This window comes from Galeopterus variegatus, unplaced genomic scaffold, assembly GCF_000696425.1.
Source record: "Galeopterus variegatus unplaced genomic scaffold, G_variegatus-3.0.2 Scaffold976, whole genome shotgun sequence".
In the NCBI taxonomy this organism is placed as follows: Eukaryota; Metazoa; Chordata; class Mammalia; order Dermoptera; family Cynocephalidae; genus Galeopterus; species Galeopterus variegatus.
In genome coordinates this window covers 394,084-413,200 of record NW_007727087.1, presented here as the reverse complement: position 1 = coordinate 413,200, position 19,117 = coordinate 394,084, and the positions used below count along the sequence as shown (strand labels likewise).

The following is a 19,117-nucleotide window of genomic DNA, read 5'->3' as shown; positions in this document are numbered from 1 at the left end:
TAACAAAGTGGTCTTGATTTGCATTTCCCTGATAATTAGTGATGCTGAATATTTTTTCATGTACCTGTTGGCCATTTGTATGTCTTCCTTTGAAAAATATCTACTCAGCTCCTTTGCCCATTTTTTTAATTGGATTATTTGTTTTATCACTGTGAAGTTTGAGTTCCTTATATATTGTGGATATTAATCCCTTGTCAGATGTATGGTTTGTAAATATTTTCTCTGTTCAGTAGACTGTCTTTTCACTCTGTTGATTGTTTCCTTTTCTGGGCAGAAGCTTTAGAGTTTGATATGATCCCATTTTTTATTCTTTCTTTTGTTGCTTGTGCTTTTGGGGTCTTATTTATAAAGTCTTTGCCTAGTCCTACTTCCTGAAGTGTTCCCTCATGTTTTTTTTCTAGGAGTTTTATAGACTCAGGTCTTATACTTAAGTTGTTTATTGTTTTTGAGTTGATTTTGGTATATGGTAAGAGGGATGGGTCTAATTTCATTCTTCTACATGTGGATGTCCAGTTTTCCCAACACCATTTACTAAAGAGGCTGTATTTTCTCCATCTTATGTTCTTGGTGCATTTGTCAAAGATCAATTGGCTGTAAGTACCTAGGTTGACTTTTGGGTTCTCTATTTGGGAACCCTTGTCTCTTTACCCCCAAATAGTAGTATGGGAGGAATCATGCTTCAAGGAAGTATGTTCAGGATGAATAGCAATAATTCCTCTGGTCTGATCCCCACTTCCATGGGCTTATTATTGGGTACATTCTCTTAATAATCCTTCCAAGTCAACTGATGCTTTGAATTTGGAAAAGATATAAAATTTACTAAAAAATTAAATTTATAAGATAGTCCGTGGGGGAAGTGTTTAAAAACGCAAGAGTATCACCATGAATAGTTTGTAGAATGAGTGCTTTGCCTCCGGTCTGTATTTAAAATCAACACGTAATCTTTTACATAGTTTTGTATTGTAAGAAGTGCTGTTGTCAAACTTTTAGGCCTCTATCCAAATAATTCTACCAAATAAATTAAGTCCAAGTGACCACATCATATTATAACACACTAAAGATCACTTTCAAGGATATTCTTTTCTACCACCAAGAGCTGGAAAATACATCCAGTCTCAAGCTCATGAGTAGAGTAGCTGCTGCAACTAGAGTGAGATTTTGGCCTGTGGCAAATAAATCATATTAAAGTGAGCCAGTTAAGTGATGGCAAATTTGTTGTCACTACTAATGTTCTTATTGCTTCCAGTGGCTTTTATCCAGACACATTCTAATTCATCATAGATCCAATTCCACACAATGTTTGTAAAGCTGTATGTACAGCTTGGTTTTAGACATTCTTCATCTCTAAAGCACCTGCGCCATATCAGGTTTACCAAAGCATATGTACTTAAACATCCTTACAATGTACAGCGAACTCCTAGTACATTTATGTTCAAAAGTTTCTATCTACAGTGAACCCCTATTATTTAATGCAACTAAGACCAAAAATTTGCTTATTAGGCAAGTCAAGTTATCCTTGAATGTCCCTATAACCATATCTAAATTGCCACACCCTATGTCTTTAGAGACTATTCAACAATGTTCTTTTGTTTCTCTTGAACTTTGGGCTATTATCGCCTTTTCCTATTAGTGAAAGTTAAGGTCTATTTAAAGTAGGGAAAGAAAGTAGGTATACTGGGATAAGTAATGAAATCTCTCTTTCTCTCTCTCTCTCTCTTTTTTTTTTTTTGGCTAAGTCCATGGAGTAGCATTTTCATGGTTAAATATGGGTATGACAGAATGATACCATATACATATTTCTGGGCCCTTGTCTCTTCTTATAATTGTACATATGAGGGTGCTTCAAAATGTTCATGGAAATATAGTATTAAAAGATAATTGAATCTTTTCAATCTTTCCATAAACTTTTCAAAATATTCTCATATGAAATAAAAGTGTATACATGTGAGTGTATATATTCTTACCTACAAACATACAATTATACAAGAAGATATCTAGAGATAGCCAAAAAGCAGAGAAAACAGTGTTCAAGGAAGAGATCTTGTGGTGGGAGGGAACATGGCCAATACTAAAAACTGATGTGAAAAAAGTTCTAAAAATAAGGAACAGTAAGTTATGTGACTCACTCACCCATGCGCATCATCTAGTCACCTAGAACGCTTGTGTATCTGAACACAAATCCCCCGCTTCTCTAATCACACCACATGGTGCCTTTAACTGAGATTTTCTTGTCAAACAGTGCACTTAAGTGGGAGTCTTTTACTGCTGATTTAATGATATGACTTCGATTTGTCCCATGGGCACAGGTTGAATGAAGCATGTCTTTGGACCCATACCTGTCCCTTTTGGGTATGCCATTTAAAAAAAAAAAAAAAAAAACACTTGGTTTAATAAGCTTTTCAGATGTATAATTCTGACTGGGATCATCAGGCTCCTTTAACATGATGTTCAAGTCTACAAAATACATCTGGTGTAAATTACTGTATTTTTCCCAGAGTGTGTGTGTTTTAAAACAAATGAATGAGTACTGAATACCTAGTATAGTCTCAATGACAACTGGCTGAATAAATTCAAAGTTATGAATTAGATTTTCCATAATCTAAATGGCCCTCCCCCTTTTAAAACATGTCTCTTATTATCCACCTTTCTAGGCAACTTTCCCACTTACCAGCCTTCTCACTCACATTTCCTGCTTGTGAAAACAGGTGACATATCTGTGAACATACTGGGACAAAATACAAACAAACTATCTAGGTATTAATGCGCATGCTGCAATGAATGCACAATCAGAGGACAAGAGTTGTTATATTCCCTTCTCATGCAACAGAAAACTGATTTACTTAATTGCCTGTGCTTAAGGGTAATATCATCTCATACGGCTTACCATTTTATACTGATGGGAGAATATTAAGTTACTAATGGCACAAGTCAATAAAAAAATTCATAGGCCATGAACTAACAAGTTAGAGAAAGAATAGCATTGGCAAGTGATAGCATTAATTTATGAAATTTCATGTTTCAGATATCTGACTCTTATACAGAGATGACTTTATGCCTTCTGTAGAATGTCAGTTCTATGTAAATCAGGACAGTTAAATTACATTACAAACTCAAATGTTCTTAACTTCAAGCTCCTCTTACAGAAAGTGGCAATCTAGCTCAGTCTTAGTGTTTCTTTGCTACTGTTTGATGTATATTACAATCAAACCACTTTAGTTTTTCAGTCTTTCAGTACACATTTATTTGGCATTAGCTAAGGTGGAAAGCACTGTATTGGCTAAAATATTATCAACAGTTTACAATCCAGCTGATAAATCAATCACAAACATAGTTATCTATACTATATGGCAAAGATAACTAATGTTCAAATTGAATTCTTTATCTAAGAATTAAAGTTAGGGAAAAAGCTGGATTAGAGGACAAGCCTTTTCCAGATTGGAGAAGGGGTCTTTCTGAAAGTAACATTTTAGGCTTTTATCTTCCCCATGCTTATGCCCAAGGAAGGGAAAATTATAAGAGATTCTGAATATGGAGTAGAGAACTGGCTGAGAATACTGACATACACCTTTTTCTGTTGTGATAGTAGAAATTAATGACAATTTTTTAAATGGGCATTTAAAGCAATAGTAAAAGAAATGCTAACTGGTTGTAGTAATTGATAAGGTTTTCAAAAGCTTTGAACCAGAACAATTAGAAAACTAGTACTCCTAAAACTGCATAAAACAGATGATAGAACACATAATTGGTACTGAAATTGTACTTAATTGTGGCTAGGTAACTAAACATCTCAATTTTCCTTTTTCTTTAAAAAATTTTTCTTTTTTTCAATTAGTTTCCTAGGGCTGCTATAACAAAGTACCACAAACTGGGTGGCTTAAAACAACTGAAATTTATCCTCTCACAGTTCTCAAAGCTGAAAGTCTGAAAATAAGGTGTTGACAGCATCATGCTCCCCCTGAAATCTCTAGGGGGGCATCTTTCCTTGCCTCTTCTGGCTTCAGGTAGCCACAGGTATTCCTTGGCTCGTGACAGCACAATTGCCATCTCTGCTTCCATTGTCATATGGCCATCTCTCTCCTGTGTCTGTGTCTTCACATGATGTTTGCCTCTCTGTGTGTCTGTGTCCAAATTGCCTTCTTTTTAAAAGGATGCAGTTATATTGGATTAGGGCCCACTCTACTCTAGTATGAGCTCATCTTAACTAATTACTTCTGCAATAAACCTGTTTCTAAATAAAGTGACATTCTGAGGTACTGGGCATTAGTATTTGAACATATCCTTGTGGGCCACAATGCAGCTTATAACACCATCATTTTAAGTTGCATACAATCCTAATACACTGATGTACTTATATATACATATACATATATTTAGTAAGCAGGCTTTGCCAAATGAATACAGTTGAGTTGAGCATCACATGGTTGTCTGCTTTAGTGATGCCTACATGTTAAGTCCACAAAGACAAAAACCCAGACTTGACTATCCGCCACTGACACTGTAACCAAACAGGATGAAGCTCCTCCTGAGTCAACGCAAACAGGCCTGCAGGAGAGGCTGGCCTTGCCATTCCGGATTCATAGCTGTGCTATGAGGTTTACTGTTAGTCTGGGTGGCTCACCAGCAAGGAGCCACACCTTAACCATTCTCCTCCAAGTGTCACCTCTTCCTTGAAATCTATATTTCTTTCTAATGTGGAACTATCACAAATAAGGAGACAAAATGAAATGGAACATGAGAAAGCATTTGTGACATGGGGACATACAGACCTGGGTTTGAAGTTCCACCACTAACTAGCTGCATAATCCTCAGAAAGTTAATAAACTTTTCATATCCTCAATTTGGGCACCCATAAAATCAAGAGTCTTACTGTTAATATCCAGAGCAATTGAGAGGATTAATTGGGATGAAGCACTTGGATGAGACACTTAGTGAATGTAACTTCCCTCCCTCTTCATCATAAATTTGTTATGTTGAAAACAGACACTTGTATAAGAGAACTTTCCTTTCCATGGGATACTAACAACAAAATTGTCATGAATAATAACACTTAATATAAATACAACAGGCATCAATTTCAGTTAAAATTATAGGTGATAGTAAATGTGATCATTTTCAGGTAATTACAAAAATACATTTAGACCAAAACAGAATTGAGGACCAAGTTTCACTCATTTAACAAACATTTCTAGACCATCACCTATATATGCCAGATGTCTTTTAGAGGCAATGCATCAGAGACATGAGTAATGTAAAAAGTATGAAGAAAGTGTCACAACTTACCCCACCGACTTTCTCAAAGTGAGATCCATCTTTCTTAAAATCTGCGAGGGCCCCATTGAAATACCAGGTAAACATGATGTCTAAAAGGGGGTCGTGTTGCACCTGGCAGGGCAAAATGACACTTTCGCCAACCGATACATCCATGTTAGATGGCGCCAAAATTATTCTTGTTGGTTCTATAGGGAAATCATTTTTGAGTAAAACTTTAGCATTTTATTATGATGAAAGCAATTTGCACAGGCAGATTTTTCATCTAAGTTACAGTGTATATGTTTGCATATGCATATGTATATACATATATCTATATAATTAAAAGACTTTAAGATTAAAATAGACATTTTGATGCAGAGCTACAATATATTTCACTGGATCCACACATTATTTTTAAAGTAATTAGAATGTCTGAGTTTATAATATATATAAGATTAAAAATTAAAATCATCTGTAAACAAGACTTGTAATACTACTAACGAAAGCATTTTTAATTTAGTTTTATTGTTTTGTAAAATATAGAGGTAGAAGTAGAAACTATTGTGTTTTCAACAACTTTGAATGACTACCAAATGTATTCAAAATTTAAATATTGTAGATTCAAACATTTAATAACAGCATGAATTTGAAAGACTATACCAATGATGCTTAAGTAGATACAATGAGAGGGTACCATGCTAAAATGTTAGGTAATGTTTGTTTTTCCCCAATGCAAATGTCCACATGCACATTTCCATGTCCCTTTCATCACCACAGACCTTCCATCTATCATGAATTAAACTTCTCTTGAAACTACTTTCCCACTGCTACTCCCCATTTCTTTGTACCATATTGGAGCAAGTCTTCAAAAGAGCCATTTATATATATTGTCTGCAATTACGCTATTAAATTCTCTTTCCAACCTAATCTAGTCAGGCTGTGGTTCTGCCAACTCTCCAGCCCTCATTAAGGTCATCAGTAACCACCCTGTTGCGATATCCAATAATAAAATTTTGGTCTCATGTTACTTGATATCTCAGCTGCACCTGCTACACTGGATCACTGTCTTCTCGGTACACATTCTTCACTCGGTTTCTGGGACACCACGTTCTCTCAGTTTTCTACTATGCTGGTCCCTATTTTTATGGTTCTTCTTCTTTTCCTAAATCTCTTAATGTAAAATGTCTCAAGCTCCATCCTTTTTTTTTCCTTCTTCAATTCCCTGTTTTCACTCACTCTCTTGGTGATTTCATCTTGTTTCTTGGCTTCAGGTACTCACCTATCTGCTAACAACTCCAATATGTATATTTTCATCCTCCATCTCTCTCCCCAAATCCAGATTCATATATGCAGCTACCTGCATGTCATCTCCACTTAAGTGTTGTTCACCATTACTTCATTTAGGGCACATGGAAAGATTAAATTCTTAACACTATTGATTTCAGGCATAGCGAGATGCCATGCTTTGGACAATGAAATGTGAGTAAGAGGTATGTGTGTCACTGACAGGCAGAAGTCTGGAAGAACTAATGGGTATTTTAGTTGGACAATGGGCAATATTCCAGATAGTGGAGGCATTGGAATCTTTTATTCCTGAATGAGGACAACAAGGCTGACTCACTGTAGACTTGCAGAGTGAGCAAAGAGCAAACCTATGCTATTTTAATCTGCTGAGATCTGGGCAAAGCCATGATCTGCTTTACAGAGACAGAGCCCAATAAGCATTCCATACTCAACATGCCCAAACTGAACTCCTGATCTTCTTCCTCCCCAGAGCTGTCCAGCCTATTCCATCTCAATTGTTCTGACTGTCATTCTTTCTCTTGTTTACCAAACACCCTGCAGTCATCATTGTCTCCTTTCTTTCTCTTAGACCTTACATCCAATTTGTCAGGAAATCTTGTTGACTCTACATGCAGAATATATGAAGAATCTGATTCCATCCCATCAACTTCTCTGCTGCCACCCTCATTTGGGTCATTATTACTTCCTGCCTGGTTTATAGCAATGATCTCATGAGACTCCTCCTGCCTCTAGCCTTAATCCTCATGGTCTTTCCTCAATACAGCAGCTAAAATAATCCCTTAAAAATGTATTTCACATCATGCCATTCCTCTGCTCAAAATCTTGAACTGGCTCCATTTTTCAATCCAACTGATAGCTGAGGTTTAACAAGGTCTACAAATTGCCTGAATAAATGTCCCCAAGAACTCTTCTAGTTAACACCCTCATCTTCATGAATTTTTTGTTCAGATCTCTCCTTCTTAATGAGGTCTATTCTGATCATCCAGCTTCATGCTCTGACTTAGCCCCCATCCACTTCTCTTTACTTTCTTAATCATTTGTATTTTCTTTCATCTAATAATTTCTTTGTTTCTTATTCCTACTGTTTATTTTCTTTCTACCTCTTATAGAATGTAAGATTCTTGAGGGCAGTATCTTTGTCAATGTTTCACTGATATAACCTAAGCACCTGGCACACAGTAGGTGCTCAATTTTTTTCTTGAATGAATAAATAAATATATCCACAACTTTAAGCAATTCTTATTGACATCAGGGATTATTTCATAGACTTGAACATCTTCAGAAAATATCAATTATAATGAAAAAGAGAAAGCACACCTGAAAAATCTGACATAATAGGAAAGCATAAATGATCATCAGCATGTGCTATATATAATTCCATTGCCCATCATCCCAGCACAGAAGCTAATTTCTTCCTCATGCTCATTGTGCAGTGCTAAAGAAATTATTAGCAATCGATCCGTTGAATTTTACCTGTTAAAAATAACACAAGTGCAAACATAGGTTCTACCTTATAGTGCACCGCATATTGTGAAAACCACACGGTCAGTATCTTTGACCATAACATACCATGCCGTGTATCCCTATGTAAAGTGATCTTTAAGAAATGCACCTACCTGTAACAACCAAGTGTGTTGTGCCATTTGCTTTCCCAAACTGGTTTTCTGCTGTGCAGGTGTAAGTTCCAGCATCAGCTTTAGTTACGTTGGCTATTTTGAGTCCTCCATCTTTTAAAAAAGAAATTCTGAAGGAAATACAAATTAGATAAATAAATGTATAATAGCTATTTGTCCAAATAAATAGCAATTTTTTTTTTCAGAACATGTTGCTTTAAGCCAGTATTTTTAAGGTATGAAAAATCAATGCTTCACCCTTTGGGAATAAAGAAAATTAAAAGAAAATTTACACACAAACACATACAGTTGAGTGAGAAATGGTGCCCAACCAATTCTAACTTTGCATGACACTTTTATACACCGTTACTTAACAACACTACTTAACATCACACTTAACTGTGGAGATGCCTTTATCAAGTAAGTGTGAAATGTTTTCCCAAAATACATGTTGTAGTAGTTATCCACGGGTTAGCCTTATCAGTTTGGAGAAAATAAAAATTAGGCATGATAGTATTTTCCTTAAATTTGAAACAGTATATGTGAAATAAGAAATCTGCTGGTCTTCCATTATGAACTGAGAGAGTCACATTCAACCCAATAAAAATACAAATTTTGCAAAAGAATATTTACACAGCCACTTGTGAGCTAGTGCAAAGAATCTGGGCAACTCAAATAAACATTACTTAAGAATTTCTGAGCATACACTTAAAGTACTTAAAGCTTTAGTATGTAACTAATTAATTAAGGGAATATAAACGAGTGCCTTACATGTGCTTGACACTCTGAGAGTCCCTGGATTACAGTGTGAGCATGGTGGAAAGTCTCTACTTTCATGGCAATAATATTCTAGTGAGTAGCACAGACAATAAATAATAAATAATTGAAACAATATACTGTCCCCCACAAATATATACAAGCAAATGTTAGAAAAAGAAATTTTTTAAAAATTAAATAAGTAAATTATAAAAAGGTCTGATTTTTGAGAAGTACTTAGAAGACAGGGTGATGTAACACAAAGCAAGTGCTTTATGAAGTGTTTTCAGGATATGGGGCTTCAAGATAGCCTCTTGGAAGAGGTGTTATTTGAACTAAGAAAGAAGAATGAGACAGGGTTAAACTGACATTAATCTGATCCAGTATCTTTATTGCCCACCTTGTCTACACATAATTATATTCCCTCTCTTTGAATTCCTAAAANCATGGCAATAATATTCTAGTGAGTAGCACAGACAATAAATAATAAATAATTGAAACAATATACTGTCCCCCACAAATATATACAAGCAAATGTTAGAAAAAGAAATTTTTTAAAAATTAAATAAGTAAATTATAAAAAGGTCTGATTTTTGAGAAGTACTTAGAAGACAGGGTGATGTAACACAAAGCAAGTGCTTTATGAAGTGTTTTCAGGATATGGGGCTTCAAGATAGCCTCTTGGAAGAGGTGTTATTTGAACTAAGAAAGAAGAATGAGACAGGGTTAAACTGACATTAATCTGATCCAGTATCTTTATTGCCCACCTTGTCTACACATAATTATATTCCCTCTCTTTGAATTCCTAAAATCATTACTATCCATACCATGCATTTAACACTTAGAATGACTGAATCTTTTACGGCTCTTATCTTTGATATGTTGTTGTATCTATGCAAATGAATGGTAAACTTCTTAAAGGGTTGGCCACCCCAGTGTCAGCATGGCTTTATATATGTAAACTGTGAACAATAAAGCCTCCAACTTTTGGGCCATTCAGCAGAGAAGACAGGAAAGATGCTGAAGACATTAGACTAGAGTGGAGGATCTCAACTCAGTCTCTAAATATTATGTTTGTTGCAACATTTTTAGATGTGTGTCAAAAATGTCATTATTAGTATGATTTATGTATTAAAAATGTACACAACACAGATTTTATGATATATATATTCCTTTAAGAGTCTGTTGTTCATTTTCACTTGCAATCTAGTTACACTTTCTTGAATCAGAAAGTTGTGGTCAGATTGGAGCTAGCACACAGGGACCTGTTCTTGATCCTGGATACAGCTATCTATGAATGTTTGTTGCTCACACGATTTTTTTTAAAAAAACTATGTTAAGATATATTTAAAACAAAAGGGTTTGAGAACAATGGCCTAGAAAGCTAACCAAGGAACACACAGAAATGTATTTCAGTTTAAGAACTTCACTGAAAGGTTAAAAATTCCAAGAACTTTTCTAGGAATCTGTTAGAGAACAATGGCCTAGAAAGCTAACCAAGGAACACACAGAAATGTATTTCAGTTTAAGAACTGCACTGAAAGGTTAAAAATTCCAAGAACTTTTCTAGGAATCTGTTAAAAAAAAAAAAAAAAAGGTGCTATATATGTAATTCTCTCACGGGATTCTGAACATTTCGTTAGGCATGAAATACAAGCCCTTCACTTTCTGGAAGAAATAATCAAAGAACTTAAAAAAAATCTCTTTATACTGTAGCCTATCAGAGAACAAAGATTTTCTTAATGACTATGCAGTAATAATTGAAAGAGGAATCCCATCATAGAAATAAAAATGAATGACAACTTAGGAAATGGAGACTAGAAGTTTTGAATAATGTGGAGAGAAAACGTCAAGAGCTGTACATCTCATGGCGTAATCCTGCTCTACTCACTCCACCTGCTCAGCACTTGCTTGGACCCCCTCTGGCATCACACTGCCTATAGGATAAGGACTATATCCTAAGCCTGAACAATCCCCTCGCATCAGGATCCTGCCTCTCTTTAACTTCAGAGGCTTCGTGAATTTGATCCCTTGCTTGCTTTTCTCCAGTCACACATCCTTCTTTTAATTGCTTTTTCACTTCTTTCTGCTTCAGGGTCTTTATATAAACTGCTCTCTACCTGGCTGATCTGTACTCATCCTTCAGACTTCAATCACTTCCCTACACCCATGAGTTGGATTAGGGCTTCCCATATCTGATCAAAACATCCTTGTCCTTTCTTCATAGCACCTGGAAAGTGGTCAGTTATATACCTGTGTGCTTATTTGACAAATATTTTTCTCCTCTAGTAGACTGTGAATTATCTGGAGGCAGGGATAGTGTCTGGATTACTCACCACTAAATTTGGAGAGCCTTGAACAGTGCCTACCACAAATAGACACTCAATAACACTTGTTGAATGAAGAAATGACTGGATGCCTTTAGAGAGTCACTGTAGAAGAGGTGAGGTTAGTGAAGCCAGATTGAAAGGCACTGAGGACTAATGAATAACAGGGAAATAGATTCTGAAAGTGTGCAGACTATGACATATACACACACACACACATACACATATTTATATATGTTATTTGTACATATATACACACACATATACATATATATGAACAAACACACAGTCATGTACTACATAAGGACATTTCAGTCAATGACAGCGATCCCATAAGATTATAATACCATATTTTTACTATATTTTTTCTATGCTATCTAAGCATAGATACACAAATATTTACCATGTTTAGATACACAAATATTTACCATGGTGCTACAGTGGCCTACAGTATTCAGTACAGTAACATGCTGTACAAGTTTGTGGCCTAGGAGCCATAGGCTATACTATAGAGCCTGGGTGTGTAGTGGCAGGCTATTCTATCTAGGTTTGTGTAAGTACACTCTATGATGTTTGCACAATGATGAAATCACCTAAAGCATTTCTCGGACTGTATCCCCATCATTAAGCAATGCAGGACTGTGTGTGTGTGTGTGTGTGTGTGTGTGTGTGTGTGTGTACACGCAACAAAGATAAGGCAGTAGAAGACTGGATAAGTGAATTTAGAAATGACTTCACTAGGATTAGAGAAATGTATTTGTGCTATTCTGGAAGCAGTCAGTAGAGAGGGAGACACTGAAGATAGCAGAAAGGAGGGAATGGAGATGGAAGAAAAGAAAGTGAGAGAGAAAACTGATAGACAAAAGTCTTAGAGGAAGTATAAGCAAGGACAATGCTCCCAACCCATTTTGATTGCTAATCCCATCAGTTGATGTTTTTGGCCATGATACCCAAAGAGAATAGTACTTGATCCACAGCATTGCTCAATAAATTTTACCTACCACTTTTATTAAAACCAAAGTGCAGATTTGCCAGAGATTTTTTAATACATAAAGAAAGGAAGCTGGCAGATGATATCAGAAAGCCATGAAGACATTTAAATAATGAGGCAAACTCACCTACACTGAGTTATAACATCAAGATAGAGTTGGAAGCCCCAGGAAGCTGGAAATCTACCACTTCTGACATGAGTAAGCTTAAAACAAGGTAAAAATGCCTCTCATTGACTGACCAAAAATTAAGAGCTTCTAATTTGGGGACCGTGAAACAGAAATAGGTAATTACAGATATCTTCTCATCCTATGAATTAGTATAACAGCTAACCTTCCACTACAAATATGGAACTCCGGTGTTCTTTAGAATACTGGAAGAACTGGAAATCGTTTGGTGTATGAGGTTTAGTAACTTTAAACAAGCAAATCTATGTTTACGACCATGTCGAAATGAGGAACAGTTTCCAAGTCAAGGTCTAACATCTTAGAAATCACACAAAGGCTCCAAAATAAACATACTGACTCTCAAAGAATGCAAACTATGAGTATACCGTAAAATTTTAAGCTAATTGGATATTTCCTTTCTAAACTGCTTCTTCCTGTAAGTTCTAAGAGGCCCACGGGGCATTTTGCACAACATAAAAATAAACAATATTCAGTAAATGGATGGAGTAAGTGTTTCTCAACAGAAAACCTTCAATAACCCATGCCTCCCTACAGAGATTCAAAGTGAAAATTTTATACCACTTCACTATAAATGAAATTGCTTCCTAAGCTTTCTGGGAACAGTTTTTCTGCAATGGGTAGAGTTGCAAATGTAGATAACAATGAGATCACTAGCCTTGGCACAAAAGGTAAACTGAAGATTTATGAGATTAACATTCAGAAATGTGGTACTCCAGTTTGCTCTGATAAATATGCAATTTAAAGCACTATGGCATTTTAACTCCTTGATCAGTTTTATAAAATACCTTTATATGTTCCTTTTTATTGATCTTTTTTTTTTTTTTTGTAGTAAGAGGTTAATTATTTCACTTAACTTTGTGCAGTCTATGGTTAGTTTGGGATAAGTAAACGTAATTGCTCTAAGCTGCTCTAATGGTCCATTCTGTAATTCAGTGATGGCATTAAATTTATGACTGTTACAAAACCCTGTTTGCTCAGAAAGTATACTGTTGTCTAGGCAACATTGACCTGTGATTTATGATGATATTTAAGCATCCATAATAACACAGTATGTTTTAGAATAAGAAAAGTGTGAGGTATTATGCATGCAAAGCAGGATTTCTGAAAGTATTGTTTTTCCCCTGCCTGTGTTCTGAATATTACGGTAATTTATTCAACTTAAATTTAAAAAAACACACTGCAACTCTATGTTTCCTCAGGAAGCACATCTCAGTGGAGATAAGATCACACGAGATTGTAATGATTAAACTGCTGTATAGAAAATAACAAGGCTGTTTTGGATGGCACTTTCTGAGTACATATTCTAAGAGATGGATGCTTACAATTAGCTGTAAGAGAAAAGTACTCACAATGCATATATTACAGGACAAATAGTGACAGTTAAGAAAAGCGAACACACATTGATGAAATGCATGAGAAAACTGATGTCAGAGAAAAAGAGCATACAGTATATGTTCTCATTTGCAACCGTTCTCACCCCTACTTGCATGGTGAAATACCTGCTCCCCCTTGAGTTCAAAGATAACCCGCAAACAGTATTTAGGAAAATAATATTATTTTCAAAAGAATGAAAAGAACTTTTCATTCTTTTACCTATACCATCTTGGGATTTCTTCTTATAATTTCAACAGTGTCAGTCTAATAATTCGTTGTATATAAAATCTCTAAGGAAAAGAGAAGCAGAGCAGAGAAGATTCAGCGGTTAATTATCCTACCTTTGGTAAGCACTAGGCCAATAGTTAAGTGGCTTTATTATTTTCTTGGACACGCACATTCCATGGAACAAACACCTGCAGTCCTAGAGAAGATGAAGCTTGGCTCCACTCTATAGCCTAGAGAAATATACTTAATTCATATCAATTACCATGTCTTTATATTCATAAGAAGAGAATCCACAAAAAAGGAATATTTTCTTCACTTCTATAAAATCTTTCCAAATATATATTATCATGAAAAATACATTTGGAGCTAAATTCATTTTTATGAAAATGACTCAGTAGTCGTTTCTTCTAAAATGGACTCAAACCTATAGAACAAAAGTCCCCTAAGAGGGGATTTCCAGTCTAAATGATTATAACAACTGCTCATCTATATAATGCATGAGGCTTAGGTAAAAATTCATTTGAAACATTTATATCCTAACACAAAGGAGTATTTGCAAATATTATAAATGTTCAAATGTATGAGGTATAAAAACAAGCAAATAAAGAAACAAATAAACAATTATCTGATGGCTTATGTATTAAAAGAAAACTTCAAAAGGGATAATTTTGAAGGTTCAAAGGGCCCCCGTCCTTGACACTATTCTCTGCTTCAGAGATAGATTCATGAATCAAATCAACGAGAATCAGAATGTCAGCTTTATTACTTATATTGCAGATGAAGCTGGTACAAAACTGCTAGGTGAGCAACAATGGTTTTCTGATACTTCACCCCAGAACTGGGCAGACTTAACCTTTCTGGCACACGTGGACAACCACAGGCCTCCCTGTAAGGACAAGCCCCCTTACTATAAGGTAAAGAGAACAGCAGAATATGTTCACTCTCTACATGCAGGCAGACACCACAGAGAAAGAAGGCAAAGAGCTGAACTGCAATGTCAGGGTGTTCCATCGAAATTCAGGAGTCAGACACTTTCTCTGAGGAGGGTTGTAGAAAGACCGATAGGTGTCCTTCCACTTAGAGACTAGAAGACATGAAATGGAAGTCACTTCCAACAATAATCGTAAAGTGCAAGACACTTATTTTAAATGCAAAAGGGAAATTTCACCAACGCAAGGGATTTCAAGGGTGCTAATTTTTAGCTGCTCAGAATTGATTCGCTTTCTTTTGTAATCAACACTGATCTTCCTTTGGGGAATTCTACTTCCCTGTTGTATGTAGTCTTGGTAGGGCTATGAATCAAGGTGCCCCATCCTATTCTAGCCTACTGGTAGACACGTGACATAAGTCAGTACTTTTCAAACTTTACCATGCAACAGTCCCCTGGAGGACTCCTTACAATACCCATTGGTGGGCTTACTACCAGATTAGGTCTGGGATGGGGTCCAAGGGTTTGCATTTCTAACAAGTTCCAAGTGCTGCTGATGTTGAAACCACACTTTGGCAAACAGTATTTTAAGCTATGTCCATTGGACTCTCCCTCCTTAGACTCTGACTTGTGAAAAAAAGAAAAAATGATGGTTAGTTTATTCACTCCAGTATTTGTTCTGACAAGGTGGTACAATGCTGGCTGCCAAGATTCTGGAGCCATCCTGTTTCCTATCCATTCCTAAGTCAGATTCTGCAACTTATGTAATAATCCTGTGTAATATTCTTAAATTATTATTCAGCTAGAATTCCCAAATCTTTAAAGGATACAACCTATCAAAAGTTGGTGCTTTGTAAGCAGTATTTTTTCAATAAATATTTATTGTCTCAACAAATATGAACAGTTCAGAAACAATCTTCTATGTGGAAAGGACAAGGTTTTATCACAAATCAAGAGTGGTCTAACAAACACCTGCCCTGCTAATGATTTCTTACAAGAAAGAATGGTTTTGACCCAATATTCCAACTCCAGGTCATCCTCTTTTATAGATATCCATCAATATTTAAGTGGCTCATTTATAACCTTATGCAGTGTTTCTAACCTTTCCAGGACACAGAGTTCTTCGAGCACTTGAAAAATCTGAGGGCCCTCTCTGCAGAACAAATGCACACACACATACACAAACTCACATAGACACACACACAACAACAAGTTCTGACACAACTGAGGATAGATTGGATAGTTTAAGACTCTGTGGGCTTCCAGTTAGGAACACCTGCTAGGGTTGGAGGTCAACTCATCCAATGACACTGAAGTATGTTTGGAACCTCTGTGTCTTAGATGTTTCAGTGTTAGCCTTTCTAGAAGTGCTTTACTGAGATTTTCTTTTATGATTTCTATGTACATTTGTTGACTGGTCCCATAAAAATTATCTCGCATAATAAAAGAGTGGCAATGTTGCATAGCTTGAGAACATGGGTTTTGGGTCACACATTTGCCCACACAATGGAATGGGTTCCAATCAGTTCTTCAAGAAAACTCTCAGTCCTGACAACTGCAATTTTCTTGTTCCTCCTTGCTACAGAGGGTCAATCGTCTTTTCAGAAACAGGTTCTGGTGAGCCACACCTTTAATAAGATAACATCAACTTTATTGTTAGATCAATTTATTCTTTAAGCATTTGAGTTTTCACTTTCAAGCAACACCTTCTCTGTACCCCAGATTCTTGACACTGAGCATAACCTTGAAATAATTACTACTCCCAGTTTATTAAAAACATGCATATGAGAAAAAATATTCATGGAAAGTTAGCTAAAAGAAATTTGGCCTATTTATTCCTTAAGAGTCTTGAGCCTTAATATTCAAAGTTACTTTGGATTGGAAGAAGAAAAAAGAAAACTTCAAAATTGATTGTGAGAAGGCAGGCCAAGATGGCAGACTAAAGGTGCCCAATGCACAATCATCCCATATGAAGGGACCAGATCAAGGAATGGACAGCTAAGTATGGGGAAAACATTGGGGGGACAGTGTGGGAGGTCAGCAGGAGCCTGGTGAGGACCCTGTGGAGCACGAAAACCATGCAAGGTGGTGAAGAGAAGAAAGCCACATGGCTGCAGTTGCCACTATGTCTCTGACACCAGGATCTGCCAGGAGGAATTCTCTCTTGTGATGGAAAGAATCTACTCAGTTGTGAGTACTTCCCGGCAGTAACACTCCTTTTGCGCCTGCCCCAGCCAACCCCCCCCCACCACCATAGTCTCTTGTGCCACTGTCTAGTCCTAGAGCCAAGGTCCTTCTCCCCCACAGGAATTCATCCTGCACAGTATCCCATGCATGGCCCACACTGTTCATGCCGCACCAGCCTTCCAGCTGCCCACATGGTCCCAGTCACCCACATGACCCCAACTGCCCAGCCACTAGTGTGGCCCCACCTGCCTGCCTGGGCCTGACTGTCCAAACACCCATATCACTCCATCAGCATTGCCACCTATACAGCCCTACCCACCCACATGGGCCCAGCCATCTAGATGCCTTCATGGTCCCAGCCAACCACACAGCCCCACACACATGCCTGGGCCCTGCTGTCTAGCTGCCTGCGTGGCCCTAGCCACCCTGGCTGATCACACAGTCCCCACCCACCCATGTGGACCCAACCACTCATGTGGCCCCAGCCAAAGAGGTACCTGCAGGCACCTCCCTTCCCCCCCAAACTACTGACTCTCCCTAGAATTACTGAATCTATCCAGAACAACTGAGTTTTCCTGGAACTACTAAAACTACTGAGTCTACACAGTGCTGAAACTAAAATACCCCACCCAACCATCAATATATAACAAATCTACAGGAGGGAGTCTCTCTCCTAAAAAGCTACCCCAGAATAACATAAGACGCAAATGCTCCACAAGATGTCTTGGCATCCACATAGGGATGCTAGAAATACAAAACAAAACAAAACAAAACAAACAAACAAACAAAAAAGAACAAGAAAATATGATGCAACCAAAGGAACATTATAATTAAAAATACCAGACCTCAAACAACAGATAACCCTTGAAATGTCTGAGAGGGAATTCTCAGTAAGAATCTTTAAGAAACTCAGTGAGATACAAAAGGACTCAATTAGACAACACAACAAATGAGAAAAACTATCCAGGATATGAAGGAGGAAATTTACAAAAAGATAAATAAGATTAAAAAAAAAACTACATGTAACAGAAGTCTTGGAACTGAAAGACTTATTTAACAAAATAAAAATTACAGACTGTCATTATCCTCGAATGACACAGAACACAAAAGGGATAAGGGAGCAATAAAGGGGGAAAAAATTCTCTTTCTCCCCTCCTGGAGAGTCAGTCACTTCAGCTGGTGTTTATTCGGTGTGTGACTGTGTGCGAGGCTCTGTGCCAAGGGCAGCCAGGGGACACGGAGAGAAAGCCTGGTTTGATTTTACAAGGTGCCGCATGCAGCTCATTTGAGAAATTAGGAAGGAGGAAGTAGACCTCTCTGTGAAGTCAGACAACTCCTGTAAAAAGAAGAAGCTGAGGGATAGAATTGCTTCCTGGCCCACAAGCAGTGACAACAGTTTGGAAAGAAAATCTAAGCTAGAAAAAGAAAACCCAAAAGACCAAGGAGATTGAAAAAAGAGTTAAATTAACATCCAGGGGGGATCAAGATGGCGATGGGTCTGGAGCAGCCGTGCCAGGAGACAGCGCGATCCTGAGAGCTGTGTGCTGTGATACCAGAGTATTAACTGCATTTCCAAGAGCAACAAAAGGCGAATAATTCTTTCAACAATGATCCTGCATCGACAAACAAGCGGCAGCAGGTTCGAGGTTTTGGGGCCGACACAGAGGAGGACTCCTGACAGCACCCAAGCCCGGCTGCGGGAACGGGCGAGCGGCCCAGTCAACAAAGGCCAGGAAAGCCAGCGGAACCAGTGCAGAAACAGAGTGAGGTGCGTCGGACTGGCCCAACGCTGCGAGCTCTGTGAGTCACCCCCAGCCCAGCCCCACTTGCGGGGCGAAGCAAGACTGCTCCCCACCCACCTGGCTCCCGCCTACCACACCAGGCTAGGCACCCACAGCAGAGCTGCCTCCATTTTCTCGGGTGGGGGCGGAGATGGACGGCTTAGTGAGGGCAGGCCAGCCATTCCGGTTG

General features: G+C 37.5%; 1 protein-coding gene across 1 annotated transcript in view; it reads right to left on the bottom strand.

Moving 5' to 3' along the window:
* The window catches only part of LOC103591493 (contactin-3-like), a 159,880-nt gene that overhangs the window by 50,191 nt on the left and 90,572 nt on the right, over positions 1–19,117 (bottom strand). Inside the window, exons 8-9 of the mRNA XM_008573968.1 lie at positions 8,172–8,299; positions 5,281–5,456 (exon numbers count right to left, since the gene is read on the bottom strand). Of these exons, the coding sequence (XP_008572190.1) occupies positions 5,281–5,456; positions 8,172–8,299 (304 nt within the window). The remainder of the gene's footprint in view (positions 1–5,280; positions 5,457–8,171; positions 8,300–19,117) is intronic.